The sequence below is a fragment of the Branchiostoma floridae genome, chromosome 13 (assembly GCF_000003815.2).
Source record: "Branchiostoma floridae strain S238N-H82 chromosome 13, Bfl_VNyyK, whole genome shotgun sequence".
Taxonomy (NCBI): Eukaryota; Metazoa; Chordata; class Leptocardii; order Amphioxiformes; family Branchiostomatidae; genus Branchiostoma; species Branchiostoma floridae.
In genome coordinates, this window is record NC_049991.1 from 1,800,655 (window position 1) to 1,828,102 (window position 27,448).

At 40.3% G+C, this 27,448-nt stretch overlaps 1 protein-coding gene across 2 annotated transcripts in view; it reads right to left on the reverse strand.

Moving 5' to 3' along the window:
• Window positions 1-383: 383 nt before the first annotated feature.
• LOC118429130 (VPS35 endosomal protein sorting factor-like) overlaps window positions 384-27,448 on the reverse strand; it is a 38,557-nt gene continuing 11,492 nt past the window's right edge. Inside the window, exons 16-33 of one of the 2 annotated variants that reach the window (XM_035839534.1) lie at window positions 26,986-27,066; window positions 26,551-26,586; window positions 26,105-26,158; window positions 25,896-25,976; window positions 25,343-25,405; window positions 24,775-24,860; window positions 24,216-24,260; window positions 23,603-23,683; window positions 23,039-23,102; window positions 22,414-22,512; window positions 22,178-22,255; window positions 12,083-12,197; window positions 11,200-11,339; window positions 10,052-10,189; window positions 6,009-6,036; window positions 4,178-4,296; window positions 3,588-3,734; window positions 384-521 (exon numbers count right to left, since the gene is read on the reverse strand). In XM_035839534.1, the coding sequence (XP_035695427.1) occupies window positions 423-521; window positions 3,588-3,734; window positions 4,178-4,296; window positions 6,009-6,036; window positions 10,052-10,189; window positions 11,200-11,339; window positions 12,083-12,197; window positions 22,178-22,255; window positions 22,414-22,512; window positions 23,039-23,102; window positions 23,603-23,683; window positions 24,216-24,260; window positions 24,775-24,860; window positions 25,343-25,405; window positions 25,896-25,976; window positions 26,105-26,158; window positions 26,551-26,586; window positions 26,986-27,066 (1,554 nt within the window). In that variant the 3' untranslated portion in view covers window positions 384-422. The remainder of the gene's footprint in view (window positions 522-3,587; window positions 3,735-4,177; window positions 4,297-6,008; window positions 6,037-10,051; window positions 10,190-11,199; window positions 11,340-12,082; window positions 12,198-22,177; window positions 22,256-22,413; window positions 22,513-23,038; window positions 23,103-23,602; window positions 23,684-24,215; window positions 24,261-24,774; window positions 24,861-25,342; window positions 25,406-25,895; window positions 25,977-26,104; window positions 26,159-26,550; window positions 26,587-26,985; window positions 27,067-27,448) is intronic. The other variant, XM_035839535.1, reaches the window with a different exon arrangement.

The window sequence follows — 27,448 nt, forward strand, 5'->3', positions numbered from 1 at the left end:
CCTGTATGGCAATTTCGAACTTAAAACCACCTATAATGTTCCATTTTTGAAAATCAAATCCCTGCAAAGATTTTCTCTTTTACAACTAGTAGAATACAAATTTCTTTCAATATTGGTCTATAATAATGCATGGCCTAGAGATGACATTTGATAACTGTGCTTGTAACATATAGCTAATAGGTATAGTTCAAGGAAATATGAAAAATGAAGTTCACATGTAAGACCTATAGGAGAAAATGTAGTGTTTCCACTTTCCGACCAACCCTTTACTTGTTGGATCACTTTGACTAAAACCTGAAACTAAAAAGTGAAAAAGAAAGAGAATCCTTACCTACCAAACCTTTTTAATTTTCAGAATCGTAATTGGAAACACAACATTTTTTCCTAGGCCAGGCTATGATATTGCACAACTCTGGTCCTGATTATGTTCTAGACTGCAGAGGTAGCTTGGCAGCCAGCTCAGCATATTCCTTCCCATCCTGCTGGGTCCCCCTTTTCTTCAGGTGTTCTAATGTGCGCACCTGTGTGGGGACAAGACAGAACAATAGTGAGGATGCATCCTAAATTCCTGTGTAAATTCCTTTGTACATTTACTGCCTTTGTTAGAAGGTTATGTTTTCAGTTTTGCTATGGAGTGCCTGTTGTAGCATGTGTGCTTGCATGTTAACAGCATAATTTGAACAGCTGTGGATATATTTTCATGATATTTGGTAGGCAGCAAAGTATTTGGAAACGAAGATTTTGTTTGATAATGGGCCTCCTGGCAGCTTCTTTTGGTACTGCAATGGGCTGTGTATGTATGTATGTTTGTGTATGTGTGTTTCTACATTTGCATGTTACCAGCATAACTTGAGAAACTGTAGATGGATCTTCATGATATTTGGTATTGTGGAAAAGAAGGTCAACTTAGATAATGGGCGGCTTCTTTCGGTACTGCAGTGGGCTATGTATATGTATGTGTGTTTTGATTGATTGATTGATTTTATTTTGCACATTAAAAAATGATAACATACAGAAAATTATAGAAAACAATAGAACGTGCAAGGGGGGAGAAAAAAGCCATGTGGCTTATACAAACTCTTCTCCCGTCAAAATTTACAAATCATAATACAATTAAATGGACATGAAGATTATACATCAAACAATAATAAACCAAGTGAAAATAATATAACCCAGTGATCATCATAACGTTACAATTGATCTTAACATCAAGAACTGAAATTAGACAAAACTAAACATGATCTACAGATCATAAAGAAATTAGTCAAAATCATACAATTAATCTGCTAGCAAAACCAAGTTTTTGTATGTTACCAGGCTGGGCAACTCAAGAAACCGTGGACAGATCTTCATGATATTTGGCAGGTGGGTGAGGGTAGGGTAAACATTTAAGGTCAGGTTTGATTAAGGCCCTCCTAGTGGCTTGTTTTTAAGTGTATGGAAAAAGAAGTGTCCATATACGCTGATGACAAAGTCTATGTAAGAAAGAGAAAATCTGAAAAATGGAACACTTTTGCACCTAATTTAGTCCATCTACTCTAGACCTGTAATAATTATGATTTGGCCTCTACTCCCCATCTATAACTACTCCCACAGTGCAACACTGAAACTTTCATGCTGTTCAGTAATGAGCCCCCGGGGACCAATCAAATGGTTCATTACAACTCCTCTGTTACCAATTTGCCCATGTGTGGAAAGCAAGTCGCTCCCTATTGGATAGTTCAGACATCTTCAATACACATGTAGACAGAGGGGTGACTAAAGTTCTAGCTCTGACCCAGGAACGAGAAGTACAACTCGAATCTCAAGACAGTTTTGAAGTATGAACCCTTTGATGAATGCCCACAAAACTCAACATACTGTGATCAGTACTTTGCAGGTGATGCCCTTTTGAAAATCAGTAGTATTGAGCTGTGACCTGAGGAAGGATCCATTGCGACCCGTGAAGGCATCTCAAAGATGTCCACGTTCAAGGTTCAAGGTTCAAGGTGCCCTGAGGTGTGTGGGTCAACTTTAAGGTTCTTCTTCTTCTGCTTAAAGTAACCTAGCTAGTTGATATCATTGCAGTTAAGATATGAAGGAATTTCTCATAAATTTTGACAATGTCTTTGGCATGAGGAACACAAGAATTGATCCACACTGTCTGCTTCATTAAGTTATTGTAGATACTTGTCTATTATATACTGTCCTTCTTTCTTTTGAGATGTGTGTATAAAGGAAAGAAAAGGAAAGTGACCTCGATCCAGTTTTAGCTCACTGAAGAGCTACACATGTAGTCTTCCACTGGTTGTGACCGAGAGGCCAAAAGTTATGCACAGTACGAGGGGCGTTCAATAAGTAATGCCCCTGACCCATTTCCCATAGAAGGAGATTAATGAAACTTGGCACAGTTATTAGTCTTTTTATTCATAGCAACCACCCAGAGTTATACATTTCTCCCATTGTTTGATGCAGCTCTAGACACCGTTTTGTAGGACACCCGAGGTTGGTCTTCCAACAGATGCCTCATCAACGGCAGAAGAGGGACGACCAGGTCTGGGAGCTGTTTCCACAGACTTCCGGCCATGTTTGAATTTACAATGCTAGCATTTTACACATATGATGGGGCATCATCACCATAAGTTTCGTTAATTTCATTGGTGTGCGTCCTTTCAAATACAAAAACCGGTCACTGCGCACACTCAACTGGCTCCATTTCACACCTGGTCCATTTCGTCACACCTAACTCAGTTCAAACACCAGTAAATCAGAAACCCCAATTAGTTCAGAGCTGTATTTTGCAACATAACCATTAGAGGTATGCATCATTACACATGCAAAATTTCATCTAGATCATACAACTAAAAATGGGCCAGAGGCATTACTTATTGAACGCCCCTCGTATTTACAGGTTCATTGTATCAGGGAAAATTTCCCTATAGCTCTTTGCGACAAGCACAATGAACAGCGGACCACATTCTATCCTTCCGTCCTGAGGACAACAATCCTTTTTGGTTGTGTGTAGTGGTGCGTACCTAAAGCCCGGACTTGAAATTGGACCTAAAAATGTTTAGGTCCAAGTCCAAAAAAAACCTAAATGTCCGGAGCCAAGTCCGGACTTGCAAAAAGCTAGCTGTCACTTATATTCCCTTATATTGTTCTAAACCATCTAAAACCTTCCATAGACAGTAAAATTTGCACTGGAAAAAGACAAAAAACAGTTTGTGTTTACACTGGCTGTCTATCATTTTCATGTATTTTTCACATTGCATTTCAATTCATGCTAACATGCAATTTTATATGCACCATCCCCCCCTCCCCCTAAAAAAAAGCACATAATATGCAATGATGGGTTCAGGTCCGGACTTTCCTGAACCTGAACTGCTGGACCTGAATCCGGACCTGAACCTGAAATTGAGTTTAGGTACGCACCACTAGTTGTGTGCATGTCGGGTGAGCGACACAAACTCACAGCGTCTAGTGCCAGAGCCAGGGCCGCTAACCACTGGACTACGCACGCTACCGTGTGTGCTGGTGTGTGTGTTGCGAACTAGTATGTGCACTGTATATAAAAATGTTAAATAGATGAATATAGAGTTGTCCCTCACCATGACCTTGGTGTCTCCGTACCCATGTTTCTGTGCCAGGTTCCACAAGTTGACGGCCAGTGAGCCCATCTTGCCCGGCCCCACATCACCGTGTACCACCATCTTGGTGAAGAACTCCAGCGCTAGAGCCGACTGTCTCCTCAGAGCCTGTTGTACAACAATTTATAACACTTTCACTTTAAGCTTGCTCTCAACATTCTTAGTCAGTGTTCTCGCCAGCCTGTAAGTTTTTTTCTCTTCCCTTGATTTTGAATGGAAATCCTATAGAAGGCAACAATCCTAGGCGGGTCCGGGGGCATGCTCCCCGGAAAAATTCTAAAATCTAGACCCTCTGAAATGCTCTTTCCTTTATTTTGAGGTGAAATTTAGCTGGTAGACTCAGCTTGGTTCAATTAATATCTTAACATGCCAATTTTTGTCCGTCACAGAGGACGGAATAGGCTAAATTTTTTTCCGTCCCCAGCTGCAAAATTTTGTCAAAGGACAGAAGGACGGACACTGGCTAGAACCCTGCATTGTACCATGCAATACTGTTGTGCAATAGAGTTCATTCATTGTTTTAACAATCTAAAAATACAAATACAAAATACCTCCTGTTGCTGAAGGTGCTTGAGCTGCTCCAGTATCTCGGTGATGAGTGTGTTTGCGATCTGTTGGACCTCGTTCAGAAACTTGGGGTCGCTGCCGTACAGTCTGTCATTGGAGTCAACTGGGGAAAACAGAGGCAGTTGGAAACATCCACAGAAAACATATTTGGCTCTAGAATCTTTTAATAACCTTGAACCTGTAGGTATAGATTCTGTACACATTGAAGTTCGCGGGGATTCAATTTCGCGGTAGCGGGAAAAGGGACTTTGCGCTGTGGTTTTAAGTTTGTGGTAGCACAATGCACAACTGTAACAGTAGTCTCTTACTGCCATGGAGAAATGTTTGCGGTGGTTTTAAGTTCGTGGTGATGGGGCCACCGCTAAAAACACTAACATTTAACCACCACGAAAGTTTCTGCATTTACAGTATTACAGCCTCTATAATCTTTCGCAAGTTTTTACCATTTAGAAGATTACCAAAAGGCTACATTTCTACTAAAATCACAAAACCCATGCACTCATTATGCAGAATGGGTGACACTGCCTTAAGCCCCGGTCACAAAGCGCGTACGATTTCTTGCGATGGTATATTCCGCATATCGTACGATGAGCGCAGTAAACCGCAGCTAAATCGTAAGCAAAATCAGCCATCGCAACGCATCGGATGGTGTTCAAAATTTTTCCAGCGTCGTACGATTTTTCACTTGTGTCTCTTTTGAATAGCCGCCTGGCCGCTTTTGTGCTTCTTCAACCAACAAAATGTGGACTTAGCTGTTGAATACCTTCCTATAATGTATTTAACTGTAAAAATAGATTAAAAGAGACCATGACAACAAGAGCATTACAAGAAAAGTTCAAATCAAGCGTGAGTACTGGTATGATTATCTCGGCCTGCTTGCCGGCTCTACGTGTCAGGCTCTTTCGAAGATCGTATCATGATATGCTGTCAACAAAAAGATGCCATCATACAAAAATCATATCATAAGCATTATATCATATATATTTCCGACTCATAGAGCCTGCCTTTATGTTCGAGCCGGTCCCCATGGTTATTACGATTATGGTAAACTGACCCAAGACCGACGAGAGCTGAGATTTGATCTAATTATAAACTCACGTGCATGAAGCGATCAAACAATTGTCTGCATCACCTGTGCGGGGCGCGCTGTTCTCTGGTTGCGACTGTGGCAGTTGCGACTGATATATTTTCGCTTTTCGTCAATATCCACAATATCAGGGAAAACTGAAACCATTACAACATGCTAACAATTATTAAATCTATAACCTCATCAGTAGACAAAAATTGCCGTAATGAAGTCTGCTATGGGGGCAAATAAAATCTTACGACGATAGCGAAATTTTGAACATGTTCAAAATCCATTTCAGCTCTATTTTTCGCCATACGACGCTCCCCGATTTACTATGATTCACTGCGATTGACGCAGGCACGCTCTTATGACCTCATCGTACGATGCACTACGCGCTTTGTGACCACGGCTTTATATACTTAAACCATTGCTTCCGATTCTCCCCCGACTTACGACGCACTGCGCTTATCCTGCGCATCGGAAGGAATCGCAAGAAATTGTACGCGCTTTGTGACCGGGGCATTAGAAGAAAAGTCAAACCCAACAAAAATACATTGTACTAAAGATAGTACCTTATAGCTGATTCAGAAACAAATTATCAGTGTATGATAATTTACTTCTTACTTTGACGGCACATGTAACTTGCTATTAGCCTTTGGATATGATTTAACAATAAATAACTGTAAGTTATGAGATTCAAACTGTCTTTATTATACAGCTATGATAATCAGAATGTAATGACTGACCTTTGTTGACATGATACAAGTAATTCTCCTAGATGGTGAAATGAAAGGAAAAGAATAATTAGTGGCATTGCATTAGGTAAGGCAATGTTTAAGCATGGCAACAGAAATTGTACAACTTCTCATTTGTAACACAATCTACAAATGTATGAGCTATAAAGCTTTATTTCTTGATTGTTCAAAGGTTGCCTGTAAGTCTAAAAATTGCCTTGGTCATATTTTCTACTTGAAATCTAACCAATCATAATGAATGGGGCTTGAAACAGGAGAAATTGGGCAGTTTTATAAAGAAAATTGTGCGATCAAAAGAACTTTGTGCATGTAGTACTGCAAAAAATTTCAGAGCATACAGACTAAATTGTCACCGATTGACTGTCCTGGTGTGTGACAGAGGTTAAGGACTGCGATCTCTTTTGGTAGGTGCGTTTATAATCATGTTTATTACACTTTAGCCAAAGGCTATAATTCTTCCATGGCTCGGAATAAAAACATACATAATATATCATAAGATTAAGGAGTTCATGCATAATGTAATCATAACATAAGACATACATGAAACACACATGCCTTGAGAACAAAGTTATATGGACTGAATAGTGATACAGGTACATGTGGGTTTGGATCTGAGAAACTAGTACCAAAAGCACAGTTTAAATGTATATCTATGAGCTCGTAAATGTGATATTATTGTACAGTTGTTCTTATACCTGGCTCATAGCTGAGAGAAGACATGTCACACTCAGGTAGGACCTGACTTTAGCATCACTGTTGTTCTCACATGACTCATAGCTGAGAGAAGACATGTCACACTCAGGTAGGACCTGACTTTAGCATCACTGTTGTTCTTACCTGACTCATAGCTGAGAGAAGACATGTCACACTCAGGTAGGACCTGACTTTAGCATCACTGTTGTTGTTCTCACCTGACTCATAGCTGAGAGAAGACATGTCACACTCAGGTAGGACCTGACTTTAGCATCACTGTTGTTGTTCTCACCTGACTCATAGCTGAGAGAAGACATGTCACACTCAGGTAGGACCTGACTTTAGCATCACTGTTGTTGTTCTCACCTGACTCATAGCTGAGAGAAGACATGTCACACTCAGGTAGGACCTGACTTTAGCATCACTGTTGTTGTTCTTACCTGACTCATAGCTGAGAGAAGACATGTCACACTCAGGTAGGACCTGACTTTAGCATCACTGTTGTTGTTCTCACCTGACTCATAGCTGAGAGAAGACATGTCACACTCAGGTAGGACCTGACTTTAGCATCGCTGTTGTTGTTACCTGACTCATAGCTGAGAGAAGACATGTCACACTCAGGTAGGACCTGACTTTAGCATCACTGTTGTTCTCACCTGACTCATAGCTGAGAGAAGACATGTCCCACTCAGGTAGGCCCTGACTTTAGCATCACTGTTGTTCTTACCTGACTCATAGCTGAGAGAAGACATGTCACACTCAGGTAGGACCTGACTTTAGCATCACTGTTGTTGTTCTTACCTGGCTCATAGCTGAGAGAAGACATGTCACACTCAGGTAGGACCTGACTTTAGCATCACTGTTGTTGTTACCTGGCTCATAGCTGAGAGAAGACATGTCACACTTAGGTAGGACCTGACTTTAGCATCACTGTTGTTCTCTTACCTGACTCATAGCTGAGAGAAGACATGTCACACTCAGGTAGGACCTGACTTTAGCATCACTGTTGTTCTCACCTGACTCATAGCTGAGAGAAGACATGTCACACTCAGGTAGGACCTGACTTTAGCATCACTGTTGTTGTTCTTACCTGGCTCATAGCTGAGAGAAGACATGTCACACTCAGGTAGGACCTGACTTTAGCATCACTGTTGTTGTTCTTACCTGACTCATAGCTGAGAGAAGACATGTCACACTCAGGTAGGACCTGACTTTAGCATCACTGTTGTTCTCACCTGACTCATAGCTGAGAGAAGACATGTCACACTCAGGTAGGACCTGACTTTAGCATCACTGTTGTTGTTCTTACCTGACTCATAGCTGAGAGAAGACATGTCACACTCAGGTAGGACCTGACTTTAGCATCACTGTTGTTCTTACCTGGCTCATAGCTGAGAGAAGACATGTCACACTCAGGTAGGACCTGACTTTAGCATCACTGTTGTTGTTCTTACCTGACTCATAGCTGAGAGAAGACATGTCACACTCAGGTAGGACCTGACTTTAGCATCACTGTTGTTCTCTTACCTGACTCATAGCTGAGAGAAGACATGTCACACTTAGGTAGGACCTGACTTTAGCATCACTGTTGTTCTTACCTGACTCATAGCTGAGAGAAGACATGTCACACTTAGGTAGGACCTGACTTTAGCATCACTGTTGTTCTCTTACCTGGCTGAGCTGAGAGAAGACATGTCACACTTAGGTAGGACCTGACTTTAGCATCACTGTTGTTCTCTTACCTGGCTGAGCTGAGAGAAGACATGTCACACTTAGGTAGGACCTGACTTTAGCATCACTGTTGTTCTCTTACCTGACTCATAGCTGAGAGAAGACATGTCACACTCAGGTAGGACCTGACTTTAGCATCACTGTTGTTCTTACCTGACTCATAGCTGAGAGAAGACATGTCACACTCAGGTAGGACCTGACTTTAGCATCACTGTTGTTCTTACCTGACTCATAGCTGAGAGAAGACATGTCACACTCAGGTAGGACCTGACTTTAGCATCACTGTTGTTCTTACCTGACTCATAGCTGAGAGAAGACATGTCACACTCAGGTAGGACCTGACTTTAGCATCACTGTTGTTGTTCTTACCTGGCTCATAGCTGAGAGAAGACATGTCACACTCAGGTAGGACCTGACTTTAGCATCACTGTTGTTGTTACCTGGCTCATAGCTGAGAGAAGACATGTCACACTTAGGTAGGACCTGACTTTAGCATCACTGTTGTTCTCTTACCTGACTCATAGCTGAGAGAAGACATGTCACACTCAGGTAGGACCTGACTTTAGCATCACCGTTGTTGTTCTCACCTGACTCATAGCTGAGAGAAGACATGTCACACTCAGGTAGGACCTGACTTTAGCATCACTGTTGTTGTTCTCACCTGATTCATAGCTGAGAGAAGACATGTCACACTCAGGTAGGACCTGACTTTAGCATCACTGTTGTTGTTCTCACCTGACTCATAGCTGAGAGAAGACATGTCACACTCAGGTAGGACCTGACTTTAGCATCACTGTTGTTGTTCTTACCTGACTCATAGCTGAGAGAAGACATGTCACACTCAGGTAGGACCTGACTTTAGCATCACTGTTGTTGTTCTCACCTGACTCATAGCTGAGAGAAGACATGTCACACTCAGGTAGGACCTGACTTTAGCATCACTGTTGTTGTTACCTGACTCATAGCTGAGAGAAGACATGTCACACTCAGGTAGGACCTGACTTTAGCATCACTGTTGTTCTCACCTGACTCATAGCTGAGAGAAGACATGTCACACTCAGGTAGGACCTGACTTTAGCATCACTGTTGTTGTTCTTACCTGACTCATAGCTGAGAGAAGACATGTCACACTCAGGTAGGACCTGACTTTAGCATCACTGTTGTTGTTACCTGACTCATAGCTGAGAGAAGACATGTCACACTCAGGTAGGACCTGACTTTAGCATCACTGTTGTTCTTACCTGGCTCATAGCTGAGAGAAGACATGTCACACTCAGGTAGGACCTGACTTTAGCATCACTGTTGTTCTCTTACCTGACTCATAGCTGAGAGAAGACATGTCACACTTAGGTAGGACCTGACTTTAGCATCACTGTTGTTGTTCTTACCTGGCTCATAGCTGAGAGAAGACATGTCACACTCAGGTAGGACCTGACTTTAGCATCACTGTTGTTGTTCTTACCTGGCTCATAGCTGAGAGAAGACATGTCACACTTAGGTAGGACCTGACTTTAGCATCACTGTTGTTGTTCTTACCTGGCTCATAGCTGAGAGAAGACATGTCACACTCAGGTAGGACCTGACTTTAGCATCACTGTTGTTGTTCTTACCTGGCTCATAGCTGAGAGAAGACATGTCACACTCAGGTAGGACCTGACTTTAGCATCACTGTTGTCCTCCCAGGTGTAGTTCTGCAGCACGTTGAGCAGGCCTCGGATCAGGTACAGCACACCCTGGTCTGGGTTATCCTGGGGGGGAGAAGGGGAGGGAGACATCAAATATTATCAGTCATTCTCTTTGACTACTCATGAGAAATCAACAGAAGCTATCACCTATAGTATAACAGCATGTGTTTAGTTCAGTGGTTAGCAGCCCTGCCTCTGGAACAAGGGGCTCTAAATTTGATTCCAGCTGTGTCACTCACCCGACATGCATGCAGCTACTGGAAAGGGTTGCAGTTCTCAGGACAGGATGTTACACTGTAGGCTACTGTTTGTATAATTGTGCTTATCGAAAAGAGCTTTATCTGTCTTTTCTATCATGACCAGTTGAAGAATACATGTACTTCTTGCAAACTTGTAGTGTTTTTTAAAGGAATCGGACATGTCAGTATAGCGTATTTGATATGTTGTATATATATATAGTGTATATATACGTATATGTGAAATTTGTGATCATTACACAAAATTGCAATTCAGCTGTTAGGCTGCAACAGTTTTTTAATCCAATAAACCATTTCTCTCTCTCTTTCTCTCTCTTATTAATAAGTGACCTAAACTAATTCAAGATCCCTTTCTTTTACTTTCACTTCCCCTTATCTAAGTTATCTATGAAACACAAGATACAAAGCCAAAAGGTAGTTACTCAAGTAACTGTACCGTATATGGTTTTGGAAACGGTCAGTTTCAAAAACCATATCCAGTTGCTTGAGTTACTACTTTTTGGCGTATCTTATTACCTGGATGTCTAAACCTACATCGATGTACAAGATACAAAGGATTTTTAGTTTATAAATACCAGTTGTTAAAATTTCCTGTAAATTGTATGATTGTCTTGTATCTTTGTTAGCTTGTATGTTTTAATGTCCTGAAGTCCAGGAAGATTAGCTACCTACAAATTATGTATGATAGCTTATGGGCTAAATTAAGTATCCAAGTATCCAAATGAAAGAAGCTGCAACATGCATTATAGATCATTGTTATAATGATATCATATCCTACAAGAAAGAATGAGTTGATTGAAAAGTTGTAGAGCTTACTGGCACGACCAGCAGGTTGGAGACAAAGTTGTTGATGTACTCTGCCAGGAGAGGTTCTGTGGACCGCACCTTCCCGTCCACCTGGATGGTCCTGGGCACCTCAGGTAACAGGCCGATCGCTGCCTTCAGAAAGGCATCCCCTGAGAGGAATCAAAACAAAGCTACGGTCACATCTGCAACGGTTGGTGTAGCCCCTGCCATGCTCTGAAGCCTCAAGTGGACAGACAGATACTGGGATGTACCTCTTGTAATCTCCAAGCAGATCCTACGATGCCATAACTAGTATCAAAGCTGTCTAAGGCGTACAGCCAGCTTAAGGGAGTCAAACGGCCACCGGGGCTCCGGTCTCGTACACACTCCCAGGCCGGCTTCACTCCTCTGCCAGCTTTTGATACTATCTTCTGGTACTGTAGGATCTGCTTTGAGATGATACCTCTTGGTGTCTTCACAGATAGCTGACGGCGTCTGTTTGTGGCCAGGTCCTGGGTTCATTTTAATCGTTTTTAACAGTGAATTTGAAGAAATCCAGGTGCCCAGTCGTGCCCCAAAATAGCAAGGTAGCCGCAGGGTTCACGCCCAAAAGTGCAGAAAAACAGCCCCTAAACTACATGGAGGGGCCCCTTATTCCAACTGTGACAGTAGTATATTAAGTGGGTGAAGAAAATGCAAGATTTCATTTTCTAACAAAGTACATGTACATGTACTAGTAACAGTCCAGAATAGCAAGTTAAAAAAGACAACCATTTTTCTTTTTTCTGTGTACAAATTGTATAATATTGATGACACAATATCAATATCTCTGATTTTGGTAACAAATTTTGTCTGATTTGTATTCTTCACCATGGCAACCTGGCTGCCATGGCAACCCTACAGCCACACCCACCTTGTGTGAGAGCCCCGTTGACCAATGCCACCTGTCCTGACACCAGGTACAGGTTGAGTTGGGAGAAGATGTTGTTGATGGATGGAATGGTGATGAAACTGTAGGCTGCACAGGCCTGGAAAACAGTACAAGAAAACATCTATAAAGGTTAGACATTGAGATATCTAAAGACAATTCAATCTCTACAACTGGACAAAATTCACTTTCGGATGTTTCAAGTCACCATTTATCATACTATTGCAATTTTGCATAATTAATTAGCTGACTTAGTTTCTGTGCGATCAAGTTGCCTTGGACCATGTCCATATTTTTGTCATTTTTGGCAAATTATCCATCGATGATATCTTGAGAAATAATGAAGCATGAGCCACAATTTTTATGTATTTGTTACATTGGTAGTAATAAAAGAGAAGCAACAGGAAATTGTTTGTCTATAGTTTTTCTCTATTCAGTTATAGCATCTTGAAATATAGTTAACTTAAGGATTATTACGAGTCCGGAGAATTTAAGGCAAATTTTCAGACCTTTGAAGGGCCATAACTCTCTAACGGTATGTCCAATTTAGTTCAAATAAAAACCATTCTGTTTCTTTCACAAAGATCTATCAAATGAGACCAAGTTCAAAAAGGTATGAGGAGTTTGAAATTTTAGTGTGTTACCCCTACTTTAGGGTCACTAGGATGAACTCTCCAGATAAATCAAGAACAGACTGAACTAATACTAATATCTAGCTGGAAAAATTAGTCAAACATGGAAAAATTGGTCAAACAGGTCAAAGTCACTAATATGTAAGGAACATAAAATTACTGTAAATGTATTGAAGTTCGCGGGGATTTAATTTTGCTTTAGCGGGAAAAAGGACTTTTCACGGTGGTTTTAATTTCGCGGTATGCACTGTAGTCTCTTACTACCACGAAAAAATGTTCACAGTGGTTTTAAATTCGTGGTAAAGTGGCCACTGCAAAAAACATTAATCCACCGCGAACATTTCTGCATTTACAGTATGCAAATGTCACTCAATACAACATATTTACAACAGAACAATAAAATTCTACTTGCTAAATTTGAGTGATAGTACACTCACTACCAACAAAATGGCAGCGCTTTCTATGAGTAAATTTTATTTGACTATCTGCTGACGAATCTATGTCTACATCCAACAGGATCAAATACATGTATATTTTATATCAAAATAAATATTAAAAGCTAGAATTTGTAAATAGAAGCGATTTTTTGTCTTGAATTGAAAAGAAAAATCAAAGAATTTCCTTTTCCTCTACCTTATGTATGCTGTGAGCATCCTTTATATAAGAGGCTTTTGTAAGTAGCTGCCATTAATGGTTTGATCATCCCTGTTCCAGTTGTTGACATTTAAATGCTAACTGATCTAAAGAGTCTAATACTAGATACAAGGCTGCATAAAAGGCTCTCTTCCCCGCCAAATTTCTGTTAAGGTTATGCAGTAAGCATTCAATTGGATTTAAAGTTGCAGCTTTTCAACTACCTATAGTCCATTGGAATGGAATAAATATGTTTCTTTGATCATATAGGTGTCAACATATAAATTGGGTCTTGAAAACAAGACAGTAAAGATCTTTGTTTCTATCAGAGCTGTCTAGAGTTTGAAGTCTTTTTCTATCCCATTCATTGTTTGGAAGACATTTTTGCCATTAAATCTGTCATTCCATGCCTTCAAAATATATGTTCATCAATTTCAAAAACGTCAAGAGTTTTTCGACGGATGGGGTAAAAACTTTTTTGCATTGACAGAAAAAAAAAGCAAATTTCCATCTTGAGAGAGATGGAGGGACAGGTCCTGGAGACAGCTGTTTTTTTAAAAGCAACTACTAAATTTTCTCTGATACAGCCGCAACAGCACAAATTAGACACCTAGGGACTTATTAGACATCATTACTATTGACAGCATTGTGGTACTGTCAGGAGGGAAAATCTACAAAACTGCATGTGGGCCCACTTTCATCACCAGTTAGTCACGACTCACCTCTCTGTTAAAGAGTCAATAGCAGTGCATGTTGTAGCATGTAATTGGATAAGACTCACAGCATTCAACTGCCTAGTCCATTGAAATGGAAGAAGAAATGCGTTTCTTTGTTGAATCGTTTCCAAAGGCTAGCCCTAAGGGATTTGTACGTACATGCATATCTTCAAAAGGATCTTTTTGTAACGAAAAAGGGTAAGACCTCTATACGTTGATAATGAGTGGTTTGCTTTGAAATCTGGCCAGACTTTTGCTGCATGGATCTGTGCAATGGTTGCATGGGTTGAGTGTTTGCCTTGCATTTGGTAGGTTGTGAGTTTAACCCTTGGCCGAGTTATTCCAAAGAATTCTTTAAAAAATGGTACATATGCTGCTTTCTCTGCTTAGCACTTGCAGTATTTAGGAAAGAGTGATGGTAGTTGAGAATACACACCACCACCAACACCAGTGGACTAGCCCCCTGCTGTAAAATTACTGTGTGGCCCTGGCATTCATGTGTTTTGGGGCTTATGTTCCAAAAAATAGTGAAGTGAAGTAGAGGAGAGTTGAAAGTCATTTCTACAAAGTTTCTACAGTCAAACTTGGTCAAGTTAACAGATCTAGAGGCGATTAGCATTGGCTACATGGAGATAGGATTTGAAAATACCAGTGGAAGTCGGATACTCTACCAAACAGATTCCTTTGTAGAGACATGAAATATTGTTTAAAATTTGTATCGCCCATTCACAAGCTTTAAAATTCACGATCTGGACCTGGACCTGACCTAGACCTGAATTTTAATGGTAGAACACACTCTGGTGGTATTGAATTTGAGATAAAGCGGTCACAGCGATATCAAGAAGATAAATCCACAGTGAAAATTCAAAGAATTACAGTATCTTTTATATTGTGGCGAGAACTGTCGGAACTGTCTGTAGCCGCCACGCATCAACTAATGATTCAAGCGAATGATTGATTGACTGTGCCCTGAGTTAAGTGTTTATTCTCCCTAAGACACATATAATGGAATTTACAGGAATGAGAATTTACAGAATACTGAAATACCATATGTTTCTTGACCAAGGGTCACGAAGGGCCTGCCCTTCGAGAGTGCCAGAATTTCTGTTATTCCTCGAAATCTGTTTTCCTTATTAGTCTATCCAGTTGCTTTTAGTTTCTCATGATCAAAACATCAACTGAATGTACAACAGTCCACTCACTGCATAGCTGACATACGCAAGCTACTAAAGTTTGCCAACTGAATGTAGAATGCAGATAGTCGTGACAGTTTTCCAACTGAACAAAGTACATGTACGTGCTTTGGAGCACACATACACACACACACCAGTATATACCAGTTCAAGTTATATATACATGTACCTGTATATGGTATAACTTGCACCTTTCAATGGCATGTCTTGCTCTACTAGTGATAAGTTCAAAACAATACTGATCCATGCATGGATCCTCATAATAAGAAAAGTCAGATGTGAGCAGACATTATATCACTTTCATCTACAAAATGTACACTGTAATTAAACCACGTCTTGGAAAATGACTAATATTAAGAAATATACAATGTCTTGAATTTTGGGACCGTACTACAATGTATTACTTATTACTATTGCTATTAATTTTGCTATTTCAGAACAGCCCTTGATATCAACAAAATAATTGACTGGGCAGAAAGTGGACTAGTACCACAGCTGGGTTACAAATTATTAGGCCGTAAACATCATCATAACTACAGCTATATTTTCCTGTAATAACATCACAAATTAGACACCTAGGGAATATTAGACATCATTACTGTAGGCAGCATGTGTGGTGGCTCTGTCCTGAGGGACAAATAGAAGACTGCATGATTGTGGGCTAGCTAACTTTCATCAAAAGCTGGTCACGACTCTTTGGTACTAATATGGCAATTATGTAGCCTCCTGCAGAGAATTCTAAGAGGGTCAATATTTATGTTTTTGGGGCAGATACTTTAATACAGGTTCTTTAATGCTGGGAGAGTAGAGGCGGCGGCACCATTTTTTAGTTGTGGGGGTGAAAATTTCTCATATCACTAAATCGAGGGCCTAAGGCCCGAGGCGTCGCGCCAGAGGCGCGACCCTTCTAGCGGGGTCCGGGGGCATGCACCCCCGGAAAAATTTCAAATCTAAACCCTCTGACATGCTATTTCCTGTATTTTGAGGGGCAAATTTTGCTGCCAGATTAAGTTAACTTCAATGACATTTCTAACAAAAATACACATAGTTTTAGCTTTAGTTATTGAGGGCGACACCCCCAACATATTTTCACCATCTCGAGCGGCGAAGGTACAAGCCGTTGCAAGGTCGGTTCTGGAAATTTTTGAAATCTAGACCCTCTGAAACGCCATTTCCTGTATTTTGAGGGACAAATTTTGCAGACAGACTAAGCTGAATTTAATTAAACTTCTAGTAGAGAAAACGATTTTTGAGGGCGACGACCCACGCACCAACATATTTTGCACTACGTCGTTGTGAGCCCCGAAGACGCAAGCCGCCGCAAGTAAGTTTTGGAGAAATTTTTAAATCAGGACACTTTGAATGCCATTTCCTGCATTAGAGGGGAACATTTTGCTTGTAAACAAATCTAAGTTTGATAATGAAATTTCTACTAGAAAAAGGTCGTGGGGGACGACGCTCTGGTAGCATTTTCCCACCATGTCCAGTGCCGACGGCGCGAATCCTCACAAGGGAGGTCCTTTGAAATTTTGAAATCTGGACCCTCTGAAACGTCATTTCCTGCATTTTCAGGGCCAAATTTTGCCAGTAGACTAGCGAGATTTGATGAAATTTCCATTAGTGAAAATATACACAAGGGTTTCAGCTTGATTTTGAGTGTTTCAGCTTATTGCCCCCACGACCTATTTTTTGTGGGGGCGGCCGCCCCCACTGCCCCCATGGTGCCGCCGCCACTGGAGAGGCATTAACCTGGAAATCCTGAATTGGCACTGCTAAAAAAATTAATGCAAGCCCTTCTACAATGTAGATGTCTGTGAAGGAGGCTAGCAATCATATTGAATAGAATCTGAATGATCTTTTACTCAATGACAGCAAAGATAACAACACAGGTCTGGAAATTTTCTGCCTTGTCTATAATTTGGAAAAGCTGAATGTACTTTGTTTTAGTTTCATTATTCTTTATATCCTTTCTAATAATAATATACCAGTCTGTGATCTTTTCCTTACTATGTAACCATCTTTGTAAAAAAAAAAAAAAGGTGTATTTTGCTGAAAGCAAAGTTCTTGTCATTTAAGTTTTATTTAAAATTGCAAATTCTTACTCGTGGCATTAACTGCCACAAACTCTATCAGATTCTGATTGAATTTTAATGCACCAACAGGTACATTCATTTATATAAAGGCCACAGAGGGAAAAAAAGTCATGGATAACCCTGTGTAAGAGATGGACTGACAGCATATGAGTGAAGATACTCATTTCCTCAACCTACACATGCAATGTCAACCCTAAAGATAGAGGCTGCTGGTGAGCTGCCATCAAGCCTACATATCTACGTGCAAACATGTCTAACCTTAACTTGAAAGTTCATCTGTGTTGGTACAAGTCATTCTTGAAATAGTTGAACTGTAATTTCCAACACCAAAATTGGACTCACCCAAATTTTCGACTGCACAGCATCAGTCTTTGTCAAGGAATGAACAATCCACTGCTGTCATGACGTCACGTAATGCAGATAGAACACGTGACTCAGTAAGCAGTGGATTATAGGTTCCAGGGACAACCATCCCTGAACAGAGACGATGGGCGCCATAGACTCCCTGCAACCTATAATCAAGGAGCTTTTATCAGGAGGAGAGAGTATGAAGTTACCCGCCCGCTGTGCGGCTTTGTTTGGCCCGTTAAATCCCGCAGCGCCGGCTTTGTTTACTGCCCTGCGCGGCGCCCGTCTGATCTGATGTTCGTAGCGCCGGTTGGCACGGTTTCTATGCTAATGAGCCACGCCATTACGTCATAGCCCTCGAGCCAGCCCGAAGCCCGATCGGCAAGAGGCGAAGTGGGTCAGGTTTCCGACGATTCCCTTATTTGGAAAACTCGGCAGGCATGTGACTACGTCATCTTGCGGTAGAGCGCACAATGGCGGACAGTTTGATATGTTTCTCTTCGCCGTACAACAAACATGGGCCAGTTTAGGCCTATTTTCGCGGATCGAGGTCTGTTTTCTTGCGATAGAATTATGAATTTTCACATGTATTTTCAGATGGCTACTAAAAAAATATGACGTTTTTCTTCATTTAGCTGATATTTTTTCGTAACTGTTGATGATGTGCTCGGTAAAATGGCGTGTTCACTGTTGGTCGAACCTTGCTCATTTTTGTCGAACCACCCGTGTTTTTAGAGGATACATCGGGCCTGGAATAAGGTGAAGGTAAGGCAGGAGAGCATAGTTTTCATGGTTTTCGTTACGATCGGGTTTTCGTATATAATGTCTTGAGTTCTCCAGGCATAATTTTGAACTTTGTATTTGTATCGATTTATGAAATATATCTGTTGCATACTTAAAAAAAACTTGGTTCCTGTGATCATTGAGTCAGGTTTTTCACAGTCATCATTAATTGTAGGAATATTACCAGTTTTTTTCGTAGACTTTGCCTCAGACAATTTTGCCTTTAGGCTTAGCCCGTACCCGAGCGGCGGCGCTGTCCGGTCGCCGTATGGCTTTGAAATTTCACCCTCAGTCAGAGAGAATATTGCCGCCGCTGTATGTATTCCGAAGTTACTCTTCTGTTCAACATCGTCGACAAAATCGCAAAAATCAGATCGCTACACACAATGTTTGTATCCCCAGGCCGCCCCACCATGAATGACCACAAAACAAAGGGAAAACAAAAGCTTGCGTGGGTGAAATGTATGTAGATGCGGGTTTTTGACACGTGGGTGTTAATCAAATTTTGTCGCCCGCTACGAACATAGCTGAATGGAAAAAAATTCTTGCTCTCTCCTCCTGATAAAAGCTCCTTGCTATAATCCACTGCTTACTGAGTCACGTGTTCTATCTGCATAACGTGACGTCATGACAGCAGTGGATTGTTCATTCCTTGACAAAGACTGATGCTGTGCAGTCGAAAATTTGGGTGAGTCCAATTTTGGTGTTGGAAATTACAGTTCAACTATTTCAAGAATGTCTAACCTTTGCCTGACGGGGAACAACAGACAATAAACCATGGAGAGAGTGTGATTGAGTACAGGAAGGTTAACCCTTTCCTGCTAATCCCCACTGCTGTGAATACACATTTGGCTCCAATGATGGACCCACACCAGAAATAAGGTGAACTTGTGCCCTTGGGAAAGGCACTTTACACGACTTTCCTCACTTTACTCAAGTGAAAAAAAATGAGTCGTCCCTCGGATAGGACGTTAAATGGAGGTCCCGTGTGTGGGGAGAGCCATACCCTATGCACGTTAAAGAACCCGCCACATGTGCGAACATCCACCCGAGCGGATCAAACCATTCCAGCCAAAATAGGGGTAGGGAATCTCCCGGGCAGCCCTCGTAACCCCTGCTTCGCCTATTGGGTCAGTTAGTCCTCACTCATAGTGAGCAATTGGGCTGGTCTCAATCATAATGTTTCTGACCTAGGGCGAAGAGTTGCTGTTACAGTTCCAATCATGTAACCCGTAACCTTGAGTGGCCTTCAGGCCTTGTTACGTGGTGACCATTGAATAAAAAAAAAAAAAAAAACTCACATCCAGAAAAGCAACAGGAAATGTTTTCACAACATTCTGCTGCTGACATCAACAATTTCTCAAAGAACTTCCTGGTGAGACCAAGCTTCTAGCAGGTGGCTCATCTCCAAACAAGAACATTCTGAAGCTGTCAAACAACTGTTACAGTTTCCTTTAAGGCTTGCTGACAAAGCACAGTAAGGCTGGGTACAGAAGTTTTCCCTTCAAAACACCAGAGTCAGGTTTGGTTGAAGCCACGCTTGCTTCACTTTTATTTTATTCTAGTTGAAAGGTTTAACCCCTTTACAGGTATGTTTTCAGGTGAGTCTCTATTGTACTTTACCATAGACTACTTTTCTGGTTTGAACCATTGTCTATTCACGGGAAGCTCAAGCCGCTTTCCATAGTATACTTTATCTATTTTTGTGGGGACTCAAGTTTGTGGTAGAAGGAAGTATTCATGATGTTGAAGTTTGTGGTTGATACAATTCTTTTTTACATTTAGTAATACATCTGAAACATATACATTCAGAGTGAATTTGTGGTGGGCAGGTCATGGTAATACAAAACCATCATGATGAACGTTTGGACATTTACAGCTAATGTTACTCAAGCCCAGACGCTTAGGATCACACTAAATGGAGCGTTAAGTATGCTTGGGTTGCCCTGGAACTAAACATACATTTTGTATACAGTGAGGTATAGTGCTAACGTTTGAGCAGAAGACAATATTGCATTGAAATCTTTGATTATCTGCAACTTACCAACAATAGCCTTCAAAACCAGCTAAAAACAGCTAAATTGCATTTAAAAAATGTCACAGATTCCATGATATATTTGCTGAAAGATTGTATTGTGCAAAGGGGTCAGCTATAGAGATATGGAGAACTTTGACACTGACCAATGTATTCAGACGAAAAATCTGCCATCATTTTACAACATCCCACCCAGTACACACTAACCACTAGTAGCTGACATTATTCTTGGCATCCAAGGTAAGGTCATTATCTTGCCTTTTAATTCTATAGTGACAATGAAGATCTCGTTTCTGCTTCTACTGCTCATGAGTGCCACCTGCCTGGCTGAGCCTGAACTGCAGGCCACACAATCCTCCCACCAGAGCCCAGCAGGCTGCATGAACAACATCACCATTATGTCACCTCCAGGAGCACAGGGGCCACCTGGACCTCCAGGTAGGAGAGAGACTATTCAATAACTGTTCAATTCTCATTCAGGGATGGAACCTCACATGTATCAGTTGAATAAACCATTGCAACACCATTGTGTGATAGTCCAGTAGTTAGCAGTGCTGCCTCTGTACCATGAAGCTGTGACTTTGAGTCCAATCTGTGTTGTTCACAGAGGGTAGCAACACTTCCAGAAAGGGTAACCGTTGCTCTTGTGCTAGGGGAATTTCACAGGTACAGTGTGCAATGAACCTGTAAGTAAATACATACTGTACGTGTAGTGTCTGCCTTTCTGTCACGACCATTGGAAGAATAGCTCTTCATTGAGCAAAAGTGGATGGAGATCATTTTCTTTCTTTTATTGCTATCCTATATATAGGAACACCAGGTGAGTCAGGAAAGCGAGGTAACCCAGGATCACCAGGCAAGCTTGGTCCGCAAGGTCTCCCCGGCACACCCGGATCCACCACCAACGCTCCCGTTCACGTAGCGTTCACCGCCGTACGCATAGCCAGCCTCGGCCCAATCGACAAGGAGATCACCATTCCATTTCACGAAGTCCACACAAACATCGGCGGCCATTTTGACAAAGACACCGGACATTTCACCAGCCCGTTAAGGGCTGTCTACCACTTTAGCTTTAACTTTCTGAGCAGGTCTTCTGACTACAACCTGTTTGTTATTCTGAAGCACAATGGTCGTAAGATGACGTCCACATATGAAGGTAAAGGTAGGAGTGCGGGAGGGAGTGCCGTACTACTGTTAGAGAAGGGGGACAAGGTTTGGTTGGACTTAGCCAAGAATTACGCCATCTACGACAACAATAACAAGTATAGCTCCTTCTCAGGATTCCTTCTCTTCACTATGGAGGATGAAGAATTGTAAGGGGGTTGTGTCAAAGTGGCAGTAACAAAAAATTGCTTAAGACAATCAGTGTGTAAAAACACAAGGTAGAATATACACAAGGTACTGAACTGTAAACTTTATTCTGTTTCAAATAGTTTTATAGGTTTTCTTGTTTTTTCCTTTTTATTTTGGTTTGTTTTAAGTTAAAACCATTTAAGAGAACAAATCAGAAATGAATCAACAATCATGTAGGCTCTAACTGTACTGTGTATTATCAAATCTGTTAGACATTAAGATTTGTATGATTCTTATAATAAAAAATAAGACAGACAATTTGTTTGCCATTATAAAACAATGAGAACAACTCACCCTAACAAACGCAGCAGTTTTCCTAGAGTGGTTGCCCTTCACCACCTTGTGTGTCTCCATGGAAAGTTGGTTCACTCGCTGGAATAGGAAAGATATTCTTAGCATAGTTACTCACAGAATACAGAATATAACGTGTTGTATTCTACATGTACACACACGCAACTTGTGTCTACACAAATATGCTATCAATTATAATATAATAGTAGGAACTGTGCGACAAATCAGAAAGCACCCACCTGCACCAGCTCAATCAACACTGGCTCAAGGTTACTGAAGGTCGCCCTGGCTTCCACATAGAAACTCAGCTGTTGCTCAAAGTCTCTTCCAAAGGAAATCTGATTAAAAAAAAAGACCAATCAGGAGTCAGAGTTGAGAATCATTCCAGGAAAATAACCAATCAGGAGTCAGAGTTAGGAATCGTTCCAGGAAAATGACCAATCAGGAGTCAGAATTAGGAATCATTCCAAAAACATGACCAATCAAGAGTCAGAGTTAGGAATCATTCAAGGAAAATGACCAATCAGGAGTCAGAGTTAGGAATCACTCCAGGAAAATGAGTGAAAGATAAGCACTATGAAAGATAGACATCTGTCATCTAAAAACAGGTGAAGCTAGACTGAAGCACAGTACAGAAGAAAAGCAGATCTGCAGAAAAGGACTTAATGAAAAACTGAGTCAGCTTATTTATATACATATGTTCCCTATGTGGCAGAGACTGTCATTCTTGTATAAGACTGTTTGGCCATAGTCGAAGCTGCAGGGCTGATCTAAGTGACATAGTATGATTTTACCAGGGACAATAATGATCAACTGAGAACACATACATGTAATTATATCTAATTTCATGAATTTTGTACCCACCCTTCTGATGAAACCACAGATAAGATTGGAGATGGCTCTCTTCTCATCTTCAAGTGTAAGTGCACTGTGGAAGCGAGAGGCATTTAGTAACTGATCAATCGACAGATAAACAGGAGTAGAAAGCAGTAAAGCATTATGTTTGCTAACATTTAAAGCACAATTAAAATGAAATTTCCTCTTGCCATTCTCTGGCATTTTCTACAATATGTTTGTGACTTCAAATATCATTTATGTAAAACTTTGGTATTTTCTGAAAAAATATAAAAAGTATGTAACCTTTCAAATCAATTGTCTATTGTGTGCCCTTTGGTGGGACAAATAAGCAACAAAGTGACGTCACAGAAAGGACTTCTATAGGCCTTTATGTACATACTTTATGGGAGCCTATGACACCTAGCGGCTTATAACAGAGATTACCACTTACAGTTACTTTCCTTTACAACCTTTTTATTTTGAATTCTCTCCACGCTTGCATCAGTTTTGGGTTTCCCAACGGATGTCATTCAGGCTATTAAATCAACATGGCCTAATTTTGCAGTTCTAGCCCGTAACGTGTGTACTTACTTGACAGAGTCGTGCATGGTCTTACAGATGAACATCAAGGCATTCATGATGACAGGATCAGATGTTGTGTCCTGCTGAACCCTGTACAAAAGAAAAGATTTGTCTGTCAGTCCTTAATTGTTCTCTTCTGACCTATTCTTAAAACATTTGTGACACACAATAAATTTTTAAGTTTAAGTTATCATCATAGTCAGTATCTGAGCCAATGTCCCAACCAATGTTGTACCTATATTTTCCAAGACATCTCAATTCTGTATTCTTCCTGAGCACAAAAAGCGTTAAGGGCAACTAAAGAACTACCTTTCTCCTGGGAGTTTCCTATGAACAGTCCTAGAAAAAGACATCTTGAAATTGTATAATTCTCATTCTGAGTAATAATTAGATACAAACAAGTTACAAACGTACTAAGTGAGAAGTTTGTGTTATATAGCAGTTTACCACATTGGAAGAAGGGCACAAATTGTTTTAAAAAAGAATTTTACAGAGTTAAAGCGGTATGTAATGTAAGAGCTACAAAACAAGACACAATACAACACTGTGACAACACAAGTCAATACACAAACAGTACACAGTTAGTAACCACAAACACCCTAAGGCTTCTAAGTCTCCTTGCCTTTTCTTGTAACCAGCTGTATACAGGGCACCCGGTCTAGCACCGCTGGGGGAGGGACATAATCATAGCTGCAATCACTCATCAAATCATAATCATCCAGTAATCATAATCAAAATCAACATTCAAAAACTTAAGGAATTTATCATAAGAAATTAGTGAGTCTCAGGAAATAAAAATTATTGCATAATACTAATTGGTAAAATGATACACATCTTCCAAACAAAATAATTGGAGGGGATTCCAAAGATAATTTATGTATAATAACAAATTCATCCAGTAATCAATAAGATAAATCAAAATCACCATTCGCAAACGTTGACTAAGGAATCGATCATATTAGAAATCAGTGACTCATGAAATAAAAATGATTGCATGTTATGCATTTTGCAAACAAAATCACTGAAGGAGAAAATTGTATACTTATTAGATATAGTTGTGCATACTATGTTTTCTTGGGTGGGTAGGATATGAATGATACACATCATTCTGTATTATCATGAAAGTAATGCTATGGCTGTCAGTTCAACAAAACCATAATGATTATTAATATACTCTTTACCTTGTGAATGTTTCCATCACAGTTTTGCACACTTCCACCTTGACTGACTCTTTTTGGAACATGTCAATAAAAGGCAGGAATTTGTCCTGAAATAGAAAAAGCAAAATATATATATTATACAAGCCATGTACTAGTTCAATATAACTATATCATAGATTCAATGAGTTTATGAGAGAAAATTAGTACAATCATATATAATCATAGCAATTCAAGCATCACATAGCTTTTTATTACATGATTGTACAAATTTCTACAATTACTCAATGACATAACAACTTCAGCCTTATCATTATATATATATTATGACATTTTTAATATGTTGTGATCACTTTAGATTACCATAAAAGTATGTAATTATTCATATATTATACCTTTCATCACAATTCCACATAATTATATAAACCACTTTGATTATTATAATTCAGCACCATGATGTATGTCTATTTTGTGTCTGCAAATGTTGTTAAAAACACTAATATCATGACAAAATGATTATGTGGTGCTCTGTTCTCCAACTCGAGATATAGTAACCAGAAAGTCTACAAGTATATAAAAATGATGACCTTACCATGGAAAACAGCACAGCAAAGTCATGCATGTGAGACAGCACCTTGGTCACGATGGACTGCAACTGTCATAGGAAGAATGAAATTGATTTCTGTATCTGTATCTACATAGCCGGTATAACCGCCGTTCGGCGTAACACACCAGCTTCACAGGCACACGGTGCGGCAGCAGCTGGTTATATTACACTGAACGACCCGTCACACCTAACTTTTGCACATCCATCTGCAAGCGTTCTTTAAAGCTATCCAGTGAAGATGCCCCTACTGTACTTGGTGATAACAAATTCCACTCAACGATAGTTCTGGGAAATAATACATTGTATAGTCCCAATTATTCCAAACCAATAAACTAGCATTATAATTTACATGAACTTGGATGCCTTTTCCAATAACTTCTATACACATGTTTGCTATGACAACAAATCACTACATTTAGCTGCTGTAGGGCTTCAAATCATTTACTTTAATTTGTTGTTTTATTTTGCAGTATACATGTATATACATATACTGCAACATAAAACAATATAATTTATTGTAAATGTATGAAATTAGTACCTGTGGGTAGAAGTCCTCAAAGGCTCTGTCTGGAACCATGTGTTTGATGATGTCACCAAGAATGGTGTTCACTTCACGTTTCTGGTGATGTAGTACACGGGAAAAACACCATGATGTTAGATCTTCTGATGTTGTTAAATTCAGTGCTACAATTGGTAGAAACAGAATACGAAAGAAAGTGCTATCTCTTCAAGGCAAACATAACCTACCGTGAAATGTTTGCAGGGATATTCAATCCAAACTTCAGCACAAGCAATGTAGTTCTGTGAAAGAAAGGCACAAAATAAAGACGTTATCAGAAGTTTACAGTGTGAGATCTACTTGTCTGTGTTTCATTTACATCTCCAGCAAAACCCAGCACATATTCTTTTGGTACTTCTGAGAATGGTTCAAAATGTAAGTGACTTGGTAGTGGATGTGCTTCATTCTTCTTTTATTGGGCATAAGTTTAACTAGGTAACTATCACTTCTACGCACTTCAGCAGATTATAATGATGAGCATTTGCTAGGAATTGGACAGGTCTCTCTAGCAAAGTTTGGATAAATCCTACCTAAGGATAAGTGAAATGAATACATTATAATTGAATACATGTATGAAAAATAATTATCAAGTCAATTCCCTATCTGTAGAGTAAGGAAAAACACAAATACTTACTGCAGGGTTCTTTAGCTTCATCACCACCTTCCACACCTGTGGGATATAGGAAACAACACTCAATCACACAGGGCAGTAACACACTCACAACAATATAGAAGTCCATCAGGAAACTACACAGTATATACATAATGTACCTTAAAAAATTGCCATGATGTAGCATTGGTACCAGTAGCTCAGTCAGCAGTGCAGCTGTCTATGATGCTAGAGGACGAACCTTTGAATGCCCCACCATGAAGGTTTTTTTTTATTTATTCTTCTTTTTACGTTTGCAATCAGCCTTTTAAAGTTCTTTTCTGTCCATCTCGGTGTGAGTGAATCAGTTCAGTTTTAGCCAGCTTGTACTTTATCTACAACTGAGTGTTACATGTAAAGGAAGTTTACAACTTATACAAAACAAACAAACAAACACACTAAAATCAGCCATTTACACACCTCGTTCAGTGTCTGCAGCCGCTGTTCTTCAGGAGGGTCAGCCAGCACCATGTTGGCACCCAGGGAGGCGTACAGCTCGTGCTGGGGAGGAACAGCCATGTCAAGGTCATTAAGGACTAAGTATGTACACAGCTGTGTCAGCGTGAATGGAAACTCAGCACTAAGGACAGCAATGTCTATGTGATTGTGAATTCAGCATGATAGACAGCAGCTGTAAGTGTGATTCTGAATTCAGCTTATGGAACAGCAGCTGTCAGCACCAGGGATAGCAGTGTCTATGTGATTTTGAATTCAGCACCAGGAACAGCAGCTATCTATGTGATTGTAAATTCAGCACTAAGGACAGCAGCTATCTATGTGATTGTAAATTCAGCATTAAGGACAGCAGCTATCTATGTGATTTTGAATTCAGCACCAGGAATAGCAGCTATCTATGTGATTGTGAATTCAGTACCTGGGACAG